Source organism: Sinocyclocheilus grahami, unplaced genomic scaffold, assembly GCF_001515645.1.
Source record: "Sinocyclocheilus grahami isolate Dianchi unplaced genomic scaffold, SAMN03320097.WGS_v1.1 scaffold276.1, whole genome shotgun sequence".
In the NCBI taxonomy this organism is placed as follows: Eukaryota; Metazoa; Chordata; class Actinopteri; order Cypriniformes; family Cyprinidae; genus Sinocyclocheilus; species Sinocyclocheilus grahami.
The window spans coordinates 1547915-1560805 of NW_015505455.1; the positions used below are offsets into that span (position 1 = coordinate 1547915).

Below are 12891 nucleotides of genomic sequence, written 5' to 3' on the forward strand. Positions count from 1 at the left end.
GGGATCAAAATTGCAGTCTTAAGGGTACATCAACGTTCCTGCTCTGAGCAGGATTCTTAAGTTTCACATTCTCAAATGATCTGTTCTGGACATGTACTGTTCAGCCCATCCAGTGTACTACAAGCACAAGAGTAAGAATCAATCACCGATAAGCGAACGTGCCCTGAGTCTCCCTTCACAACATTGTTTCTCAGTGTTTCCACTGCTAACACAAGTCAGTACAGGAAAACATGACTGTAAACTGCTCTAAATGGCTTGCGTTTTCCCCAGAGGGGCAAACTGAGCTCGGGTTTGACAGTAACGCTTATGTGGAAGCCCTGGAACCGCTCAGCTTTCAGATAAATCCACCGCTGCTGCCACTGGCCTGTCAGTTAAATGGGAAGACAACTGCGTTATGAGAGATTAGTGCAAAATGTCAATCAACGGATTTGGTTACACACAAAACTACGAAAACACCAAAAAACTGATGACAGAGGCATCTTACACTTTCGCATTACTCGTGAAATATATTCAGGTATGACAGCTTTCTCAGAGCTGTGAATCTGAGTATTTTAAGCTGGTTCTTTTTTTTTTTTTTTACAACCTTTTTAGTATTTCAAGCCCATTCTTTGTGTCACATTACATGTATGCAAGTATTTTTTAAGATTTTAAGCGTGTCTCACAATTAAATAATAATTCATATTAATTTAGTAATTAAGATGATTTATTTATTGTTTATAAAGATATATTTGGATATTAAGATATATTCAAACATTTCTTTTCAGTGATTCATTTATTATTATTCACTGATTATTTCAATGAATTGGTTGGCACATTGTACATTTGATAGCTCATTTGCAGGGATCAAAATTGCAGTCTTAAGGGTACATCAACGTTCCTGCTCTGAGCAGGATTCTTAAGTTTCACATTCTCAAATGATCTGTTCTGGACATGTACTGTTCAGCCCATCCAGTGTACTACAAGCACAAGAGTAAGAATCAATCACCGATAAGCGAACGTGCCCTGAGTCTCCCTTCACAACATTGTTTCTCAGTGTTTCCACTGCTAACACAAGTCAGTACAGGAAAACATGACTGTAAACTGCTCTAAATGGCTTGCGTTTTCCCCAGAGGGGCAAACTGAGCTCGGGTTTGACAGTAACGCTTATGTGGAAGCCCTGGAACCGCTCAGCTTTCAGATAAATCCACCGCTGCTGCCACTGGCCTGTCAGTTAAATGGGAAGACAACTGCGTTATGAGAGATTAGTGCAAAATGTCAATCAACGGATTTGGTTACACACAAAACTACGAAAACACCAAAAAACTGATGACAGAGGCATCTTACACTTTCGCATTACTCGTGAAATATATTCAGGTATGACAGCTTTCTCAGAGCTGTGAATCTGAGTATGTTAAGCTGGTTCTTTTTTTTTTTTTACAACCTTTTTAGTATTTCAAGCCCATTCTTTGTGTCACATTACATGTATGCAAGTATTTTTTAAGATTTTAAGCGTGTCTCACAATTAAATAATAATTCATATTAATTTAGTAATTAAGATGATTTATTTATTGTTTATAAAGATATATTTGGATATTAAGATATATTCAAACATTTCTTTTCAGTGATTCATTTATTATTATTCACTGATTATTTCAATGAATTGGTTCAACAATTCATGACTCACTCAGAAGTGTGTGTGTGTGTGTGTGTCTGAAGAGATTCATGTCACATAATAAAACTCTTTACAGTCTGGGTAGACCAAACCCCAAAACTATAATGTATTCTGAATTACCAGAAGATTGTACAGATTTTGGCCAATATGGATAGCCAAACTACTACACTATAATAAATGGCATTATTCTTAAATCATATCCCATTTTAATGTGCAGAGTATTATAACTACAAGCAAACAAATGGTTGTCTGATTTCCACAAAAAAGCTCCACTTTCGCTCTGTGGCACATTCAAGCAATGGGGTGAAATCGGCAGATGAAGGGAGTGTTTGGAAAACATTTAAAATGTATCATTATTGCAGTTATGTTTGGTGCAGTGTTATTTTAGTATCATTGAAATACATACACTTATTTTAGTACCATAAGTTAAACTGCATAAACATGATAAATGTTGCTTTGGCAACTAGCTGTAACATAAACTGTAATACTTTTAAGGTTTTTACGTGTTATTTCAGTTAATGTTTGTTTCAAGTAACAAATATGTTTTTTTTAGAGGCACAAAAACCGGTTAACCACTATGATGCACAAAAACGTAGTTCCTCAAGTTCAAATTCAGTTTTACATGTTTCAAATTAAATGGAGCTTTAGCAGAATATGTTCAATACTTTAGAAACCTGAACCCGCCCCCCCAAAAAAAATTTATAAATAAAAATTATATATATATATATATATATATACGTACAGTATCTCACAGAAGTGAGTACACCCCTCACATTTTTGTAAATATTTTATTATATCTTTTCATGTGACAACACTGAAGAAATGACACTTTGCTACAATGTAAACTAGTGAGTGTACAGCTTGTATAACAGTGTAAATTTGCTGTCCCCTCAAAATAACTCAACACACAGCCATTAATGTCTAACCCGCTGGCCACAGAAGTGAGTAGACCCCTAAGTGAAAATGTCCAAATTGGGCCCAAAGTGTCAATATTTTGTGCGCCCACCATTATTTTCCAGCACTGCCTTAACCCTCTTGGGCATGGAGTTCACCAGAGCTTCACAGGTTGCCACTGGAGTCCTCTTCCACTCCTCCATGATGACATCACGGAGCTGATGGATGTTAGAGATTTTGCGCTCCTCCACCTTCCGATTGAGGATGCCCATGCTTGGCCAATCCATCACCTGAGTATGAGAGAGTGAGAGCAATAACACCAAATTTAACACACCTGCTCCCCATTCACACCTGAGACCTTGTAACACTAATGAGTCACATGACACCGGGGAGAGAAAATGGCTAATTGGGCCCAATTTGGACATTTTCACTTAGGGGTGTACTCATTTTGTGGCCAGCGGTTTAGACATTAATGGCTGTGTGTTGAGTTATTTTGAGGGGACAGCAAATTTACACTGTTATACAAGCTGTACACTCACTACTTTACATTGTAGCAAAGTGTCATTTCTTCAGTGTTGTCACATGAAAAGATATAATAAAATATTTACAAAAATGTGAGGGGTGTACTCACGTCTGTGAGATACTATATATAACTAAAATGGAGAAAAATAACTCCGGAGACCTTGCCTATGAACTCTCATGAATTATTGATTGATACTCCAAAAGTGCCCAGACTTCAAAGAATCTGACCTCCTGTACAACACAGTATGATGAATCAGTAGGTCATAACGGTCTGTTCTAAAGTAAAACAGGCATGATCGTACATTCAGCTTGAGTGCATTCCTCTGGCGAGAGCTTTCTAGAGTGAATGACAGCTGAATAGCGGGAATAAGATCTACAAACCGTAAAAATAGATAATATCATTCTTGATAAAATTGACATGAATTTCATCATCTTGACAGTAACTCACTGCTAATCTCCTAATACACTGGGCCAATGATGTCACTATTGATTGAAGGTAAAACAACAAAAACAGCTTCATGTGGACAATTGATTTTGAACTTTAGATCATTTGTACTTATCCTGAGTGATTGGATGTACTAATGTACTAATCCGGACTGTAAATGTACTAATGTAAATGTCATATACTAATTCTTCCTAAATCCATTGGTCTGTGGGAAAGATATCACATAGATACATAGCTAATCAGAAACCTTAAAGAAATTAAGGAGTTAGCTTAAAGGTGCCATAGAATGGAAAACTGTATTTACCTTGGCATAGTTGAATAATAACAGTTCTGTACATGGAAATGACATACGATATGACTATGGAGCATATCACCCAAAACTAATCTAAATATAACCGCATGACGTTTTTACAAAAATTACAAAGTCACAAGGACAAACTACATTTATTTGTCCATTTATGAGAATTAAAATGAATCATCCTAAAATATTATCGTCATACAAAAATATATTGCACTTGTCTCAACAGCTGAAACTCATAAGTGAATGATAGCTACAGTTATATGGGGATGTCTGGGAATTTAGATTAGTGTCTGTAATATATATCCAGTACATAATGAGTACTAAGCTGGAATCCAGTTCTAAGCTGCAGGAAAATGTCTGGGTGAAAATGAAAGGTCTGAAATTAACTGTGAGAACTGCAATGTGTGTAGTCACTGTAAATACTGAAGCACACAATGATTCGGATTCCAATAATCTGATGTTGTTACACTATCATACTCTGATAATCAAAAAATATACACTACTGATCAAAGGTTTGGGTTGTTTTTTTAAATTATGCTCATCCAACATCGTGGAATATTAGTATAGGTTAATGTAAAACAACTGTCTACTATGTTAATATAATTTTTTTTAAATGTAATGTATTCCTGTGGTGTCTTTCAGAAATGTCTTTTCTGCCTTCTTTATTGTGATATCATTAATGGAGCATCTATTCACACATCAGATTAGATAGATAGGTTGTTATCATAATAATGACCCCCCACCTCTCCCTGCCTTTAGCAAAACTCTGAAATGTCTAAAAAGAAAAACACAATAAAGCCCTATTTTTCCGAAATTAGTCAGAACGCAATTCTCTGCATTGCCACAAGGGGTTCTATATCAGGCATTTGTATAAACCAGGGGTTCTCAAAGTTTACATTCAAAGGTCCGAATCTGAATTCTCATCAACGTGAAAAGGTCCGAAATAATTGTTATCACAAAACTTGTTTTTAATAAACATTCGGTAACGCTTTAGATTACAACCCGCAATGTACTGCGTAAGTAAACAGAATTTACAGCATAACTTTTTTGTAATTACAGTGTACCTATTCAACAGAGAAAAATATTGCACTAGTTTTAATTTAATTGTTCGATGGCCAAATTAAACCCTCTACATTTTTTTTGCTATAAAAACACCACAGTATACATCCACTGAAATACAAATGTTGTATCATGTATTTTTTCTGCGAACAGCTGGAAAGAGGTAAACTTGTTTTAAGCTGCATTGAACCTTGATGGTATATCATGCAAAGTTATTTGGTGATAGTGGTGTTGTGAAGTTGCTGAAATCGACGAATAGGCTTTCAAGGTAAGTAGACTTGTGAATTATAAATCATAACAGAAACTCATTAACTCATTTCACTAGATGTCCAGTTTTGTTGTTCAGTAATCGCCATCATGTCCGTCCTTTTATAATAGAATGTGTACCCCATGGTTAAAAAATACCTATACGCCTATAATAAAATACCAATATAAAATTATATATATCGTCTTTCTAAATCATTCCCAAACTATGTAATCTAAAGCGTTACCAAACATTCTTATAACTTTATATAACATAGTTCTTTGCGGGTTGTAATCTAAAGTGTTACCAAACATTCTTATAACTTTATATAACAATTCAACTTTATATATGCAATTATTATATTCATTACGTCATCAAGTCGTACCCGCGTTTACTCTCTGAACTGTAAAGTACTGCGCTTTTTATACAACTAAATGCCCAATGAAGCAGTTCTCATGTACATATTTTTTGTTTCTGAAATAGTACTTCAATGTAACTTACTATAAAGTCACTTCAACTTAACTGCAAAAATCTTGAATTGCTGTTATACGCAGTGAATTATATTACTTTATTTATATCATGCAGCACAAATGTCCATCTGTGTAACAAAATATGTGCATACTTACAGACAAACTACATTCATGTTCATATGCCCAGTTAACAGTGACAGGTTTTTTGAAACGCTGTTTTGTACTCATTCATTTACAAGTCTTTTGCGGTTCGGTCAGTTGAACGTGCTGCTAACTCGGCCAGTTGGGAAAAACCTCGCGCTCGCGGGGCAAAACCGGTGACATTATTCTACTGAATGAAAGCTAAAAGGTTGATTCAAAATGTCGCTAGTTGCTATGCGCTTTGTCTTACAAAAAAGTCAGTAAAAACTGCAACACTGATTCGTGTGCCCCTGTGTGTGTGCCACGGAGGTCTGAGTGATACGAATGCACTTGAAATACTAAAAGTGGAGGCGGGTCCGGATCGAATTCCCGGAGTCCGGACTTTGAGAGGGGCTTGTATAAACTGTCTTCTGTGGTCAGTTTGTCTTTCAAGTCATCTACTGGTATGGCGGTGCAACAGTTTGAAGGAATTTTGCCCAGCAAGTGGGTTAAAGTTAGTTCTTCCAATATTTTCTCTTAAAGCTCTTAAATTCTTATTGGACAACAGTGTTCGTGGATAAAAAGCTAACATTTTGGTCACATTACATAACGCCACCTTCATGCATTTTTCTTCTGACGCACCATCCATTTTGAAATGAATGTATTTGCAGTGTTCTTTGACACAGCATAAACTCTAGTATGTACCCACCCACATATTCACCCTCTGACCCCATAAATTAAGCACTGGGCATTAGGTATGAGCAAAGCACTTTGTCTTTCTATAAGTTCCCTTAAGTGCAGCGGTACCTTAAAGGGTTGTGAAAGTATGAGCAGATTCCATCTGAAATCCTCTGAAATCCCAAATGGCCTCTCTCTGGTGCTGTGTGGAGGTGATAATCAGGGAAAGCATTAACTGATTGTGGAGGAATGTCTTTAGATCTGGACAGTATACCCACTCCTGACAGTTCTCACACTCCACGAGACATGGTTCAGGACAGTTTCACCTCCAACTCCAAGCGTGACCCTACACACACACAGAGAGTGACTCTCCTGTGCCAATGTGTGTGTGTTTAAACAGTTCACCATGGTCAATCACTGCGCACACTCAGCAACAGCTGCAGGCTGTCACACACTTGCTGCGTCTTTGGCCTCCCTGTTACTTTTTACTGTGTGTGTGTTGGAAGCAGGTGGAGTATTTTTGACACAGCCGTGTGTGAGGACTCCCACTTGGATGGTGGTCTAACATCTTCTCGGGACCCACTATGAGTTGTGTTTATTTAGTGCCTTGTAAATATGTGTGTGTGTGTGTGTGTGTGTGTGTTCCACCAACAGCAACTCAGGCTGGACATAAGAGTTCTTCAAACTAGTAGGTGCTCAATCACGACAAAATTGAAAGCAAAAACTGCATAACCCATAGTATACTATATAGGGGACAATTTACACTTCATTCTAAACTAGTTTTTTAGGCGTTTACAGGTCCAAAACTCTCTCACATGATGCTGTGGTCTGTTGTGTGGTTGCCAAGTACAGATGCTTTGAAAGTTCTCCCCCCCCCCCCCTCCCCCCCTACTAGTGTACTACAAACACTAATAATTTAATACACGGTTTGTTCAAATGCTTGTTCAAAAACCAATAACAGTCCAATGTAAAATTTTAAATAGCTTTATAAACAACTGTGTTTTAAACTTTTCTGTCTTGTCATATCTTTAGAAGATTCCAACAATACACTAGTCTGAGATTCCTTCATCAATTAAAGTAATTACAGAAAACTGCATTACCCTCTTCGCAGTAAATTAAAACTTCTCCATTGAAATTCGAGACCTCCTCATTGTTTCCGTCCCCAACAACTGCTCACTTTATACGAGTACAAGGACATTCTACACAGAAAACGATCTTTAAAGCAGTATTATGAAACTCAAGTTAGAATCTCTTACAATCAGGAAGACTTCTGGCACATTACAATGGCATATTTAGTTTCTGATGTTCTGGGCTTGGAAGAGTCGAAAATCACAGGACAGAAATTAAGACGACTGTGTCTTTTGTTACCCATGTGCATTAGTTCTTTTGAAGCTTTACACAAATACTATGGCCTCCAGTTAGCAGATTGTCTTTCTGGGACTGTCACATGGAGAGGGCAACACGAGATCAACTCTAGTCATAATCTTCTAGCGGAAGAGTAAGCAACGCATGCAAAAACATGCTAGTAAGTGCCTTTAGACTTAATTATGCAATGTTGTGATAACACACTGTTGCCCTTGGGTGTGGAAGCATTTGAAAACAATCTCCAGTTGACTGAAATGCAATGCAAGTCAAACACGGAGATTCTGTGAATAAAATAATCTGTCTTCCTTAGGTCAGATGCAAGTGGATAGTAAGAAAACCATCGTGGGAACAAACAACATCCATAAATTGTCCTGGTTTTCCAGAATAAGAGTGTATAATAATCTTCAGGAACAACACTGTTCCTATAACTAAAAGTGAAACAGACTTAATGTCTTACCTTGTTGTAGTAGTGAAGCTGAACCGAATGCCACTGGCCATCGCTAACTCCACCTGGTACAAAAGGTGCGACAGTTGTTTTGGCCTCACCTGGGAGAGAAAGTATATATATAAAAAATATATATAATGATATATATATATATTTAAATGACAGGAGAAAGGCATGTGCATTGTATATGTAAGCTACTTTAAATTATGAGTAGGTAAAATACAGTTTCAGAAGTCATAAACACATTCAAGCTAGGCTTTTAAAAAAATTACTTAGCTATTCAAACTACTAACAAAAAGCCGCAAACTACACGTAAGCTACAGTATTTATATAGGAAACTTGAACAAATAAAGTTACACTCATTACAACTAACAAAAGTGCTAATATAAATATAAAAATATGGGTTATGTTGAAAACAGCAACAAAAGAGCAATTAAATATTTTGCCAAAACAATTAGGATCTCAAATTAATCTGTAAATCTTTTTTCAATCAAATTTGCTGTCTGAACAAATTCACTAAACTACATTTAGTTTGTTTCTAGTTTGCAGTGGCATGTTAATTATGTGTAAGTTGGAAAAGTTGGTAAAGACCTGCAAATGTTCATCATGTTACAATTATGAGTATAACATAAAAACAGATATAGCTCAAAGAGTGTGTTTTGGTATGCGATGAGGGTGTTTCTTGTATAAATTGTGGCTTTGTAACCTCTGGTCCAATATAAAGTCACTTAGTGGCTACAGCACAAAACTTCTAACATAACAACTATTAATCATGTTTAGATATTCTCTCTCATCAATGGAGTTCATTCAAAGGGCAGGGGAGCAACAATGTACATTGGGTTTAGAGGAATATTTACCCAGGGAAGGAGCCCCTACTGGTATTCATAAAGAATCAGTAAAGAACAACCAAACATTGTGGCCTTGTTGGTAAACAATTGCAAAAATGTTCTAAGCTATATAGTTATTAAGATGTTTTTTTTAAACCTGATACCTTTGTTAATGAAATTGTACACCTTTGCACCCTTTGATCACTGAAAAACTAGGAATAGTGGGCCAGCCCCTTGAAATGGTCAAAAGAACAGTTTTAGTGCAAGTGTCATTGGGTACAGCATGTAAAACAGGCTCCACAGCATGACACAGCATTGTTCTCTTTGGCTGGGAAAGATTTATGTGTGCTATAAGATCAACAGTCCCATTATAAGGCAGTGCTCATCTTGTGTTATTTATAACCGCCTCTGAGCTTAAGTGTGTGTGTGTTTGTGTGTGTGTCTTCCCCTGCACATGCATGGAGATGTTGAAAAGACCATCTGGGTCACTGCATAGCCTCATTAAAGTTTGGATACTTTACAACATATAAATCATTTGTCGTAAACATATTCACCTAGATCAATTCTCTCTCTAAGTGACACATGGCTACACAAACAAGCTGTTTACCGTAGCATGATGTCATCTCATGTTACCGTATATTGTCAACACTACTGTCTGCTGTCCCAGGAGTGAATCTGACATTCAGACTGAAACGAACTCTATATGAATGCACAAGCGCATATGTGACCGCTTGACTAACATATTGGTGCACGGTCCTTTTGTACATGCTTAAGGTGTGTTAGTATTGTTGTAACAAACTTCAGTACTCGAGGGGACGATAGAGTTACCTTCAAATGTGAATTTAACTGACGGTTATTATTCACGTAGCTAGCTGTAAAAATGTTGACAATTTAGCTAACTTTATCTAACACGCTCTGCAAAACTCTCCTCAAATTGTTGCTCTTGCCATAACAGTAGTTGAACTGAAAGAAAAAACTGGCCACAGAATACATTATTGTTTGTTGTTTACATTAATGCTATAGCATTAGAATGCTGAGAAAGTGTGGTCTGACACGCAATCTGAAATCGAGCTTGCATAGCTAAAATAATTTGTGTTCACATACTTGACTAAAGTATCCTTTGGTAAGGGATGAATAAAATATCGGCGCCATATCGGTTAATGGCAAATATTAGATATTTATTGGTAATTATTGAATATTTATTTGTGCATGCTCATTTCCCATATTGTTACATACAGATTATTAGTTTATCTGCCATAGGATAAAAATATTCAATGGCTCATCATATCGATGACCTGGTCTTCTCAATTGTAACAGTGGTAGGACTTGTACCTGCTGAGAAGGTGAGTTGAATCTGTTCAATCTCGGTCTCGCAGTAGTCGCCGGTAAAACCTGCCGGACAACGGCAGCGCAGGCCGTTAATCGGATGGATTGGTCTGAAGAGAACTGTATCTGAGGCTGTGAAAGGTGGAGAACTATCGAACTTTAACACAGAGACGCATTTCATGTAGTTCTCGCAAGGTTCCCGCAGGCAGATGTTGTCATCAAATGGAAGGACACTTTGGCTGGAGATTTTCTGTAACAGAGTTCGGTTCAGGTAGATTTGCTCCTGAAGTTCTTCCGAAGGGAAGTAGCGATCCGGAGCTCCTCCAGGAAGCAAGGCGGAGAAGGTGACATTGAGGATGTTGCCGCTGACATCTGTGTCATTCTGGACGTTGAAGATGAAAACTCCTTCTCGACTAGTTGAGAGAACGGCTGCCACACCTTCGGCGAATAGAGAGAGCAGCGGGGATAGGAAGCGTTCCTGGGACATGTTCTCCAGACGGACAGTGATGCTGTTCGTTAGCATCTCGTCAGTGATGATGGTTACATGGAGAGTACAGAAGGCCGTCACTTGGTGGATACCATCTAAAAATGATAAAAACAACTGCCTGTTAATAATTCAGTTTTACATTCCATGAAAACACAACCTGCCTCTAGTCTTAGAATGCTGGAATTTTGGAATGTTTCAGCTGGAAGTCAGTTGCTTCTGGAAGATAACAGTATTATCTTTTCACACTAAGAAAGTCTAAATACTGTTTTGGGTTGGAGAAGAAAGCATGTTAACAGACAGGATTACTATAACGTTGCACCACAATTAGACAGATCATCTTGGTATCTTGCTTCAGGACACAAACTCATCTTCTCTGTTGGAACTAATGCCATAAAAATGATGATGGAGACTTGACAACCGTAAAATACTGTAAATGCTTTCTTCCTCAAAATTACAAAAAGGATTGGAATACTTATTATGGGATTGTACATGACCTTAACTACAGTTTTATACTCAATGACAAAATTTAGCAATTATACGCTTTCAGGATATGACAGTTGCTTCCACTTGAGCGGCTTCCACTTTGCTGATTTAATGCATACTATATGTCACTGAGGTCAGTGGGCAGTTAAATTGCTTAGCAACAGACAACAACCCTTCATTCGACCTTTCTACCTTTCAATACCTTCAGCACAAGTGTTAAAAAAAAAGGAAAAGTATTTTCTTATTTTACTTGTGACATTACACTGTACAACTGACAAACTTCCAACCCCTTAAAGAAATAGTAGCCTATTTAACCTCATGTTGTTTCAAACCTGTATGATTTCCTTCTGTAAAATATAAAAAGATATTTTAAAGAATGTTCCAACTGTTCTTTTCTTCATAAAGTGTAGACATATAACACACAGAATATTGAACTAATAAAATTGTATTACATTACAAAGTTATGCCTGGTGTACTGCCTGTGATAATATAGTATAGATAATATAGTCAAGGTCTGATTAAAGGTCTTAAGTTGCACAGCCATACATCTGATCTGAATCTCACTATTTTAATGTGGAGAGGATGGATTTGACAGGAAGCTCCCACAAGAAACGTACTGACTGTTCTGTTTTGCTAAGGATACAACTGCAGAACAGCTGGTACATCCAATGAATACCCCCGGCAAAACAACGTGGCTAAGGCCTTTCAAATATGGAGGTGTCCTGTGTCTTTGGGTTGAGTTATGTGTCTCTAAATTATATCACAGCCATAAATCACAAGAGAAGGGGGTGACAGTCACCATTCCCAGTAAATGAGTCACATTCCCAACTCTATCTGATATGTAGTGCACTACATTTGGTCCACTGAAATTGATGACATAAGCACATTGCATTGACTATAAATTATAGGCTGAACCTGATACAGTTTGTTCACCGATTGCATGCTGTTTCTAATTATATCAGATTTGTTGTTATTCTCGTTTGGCTTTTGTGTTTAAAATGAGCAATGTATGCAAGAGCTTGGTTGTGACAACCTCATTCATTACATATGAATGTTAGAGCAGAAAAAGTATGGGATGAAATTAGACTCAAAATGATTAATAGATGCATGCACAATTATCCATGTACTGCATAAATTTTATACATGTATCTTACTAACCACAAACTAATGCTTTTCAATTTGATTCTGTGGAATTCAGGATTAAATGATTGTGCAGCGATTTGTACAAATGCAGACATGTTTGCGAATAAAAATGTTCTGTTCTGCATTAATATATCATAAATTGCTCATGCAAAAAGGAATCCATGCATATGTGGATCAGGTGACACACGTGCATTAATTGACGTCTAGTTCGAGGCGATCTTGTTCGGTTCATTTGGATTTTGAGACTTCATTTTCGCAGTTTACAACATTTCACGTCCCACACACACACAACTACCAACGAACAAGGCCCAGTGCAATTCATTAACGTGTACACGATTTGAAAAATGTGCAAATGTGCGTCACTACACTGAAACAAATGCTTTTCAACCGGTGTCTGCAGAGTTAAGAATTACATTAATGTGCAGCATTTT

At 37.1% G+C, this 12891-nt stretch overlaps 1 protein-coding gene across 1 annotated transcript in view; it reads right to left on the minus strand.

The window, feature by feature from the left end:
* Positions 1–10303: 10303 nt before the first annotated feature.
* LOC107600038 (cadherin EGF LAG seven-pass G-type receptor 1-like) overlaps positions 10304–12891 on the minus strand; it is a 57992-nt gene continuing 55404 nt past the window's right edge. Inside the window, exon 3 of the mRNA XM_016291804.1 lies at positions 10304–10929. Coding sequence (XP_016147290.1) covers positions 10304–10929 — 626 coding nt within the window. The remainder of the gene's footprint in view (positions 10930–12891) is intronic.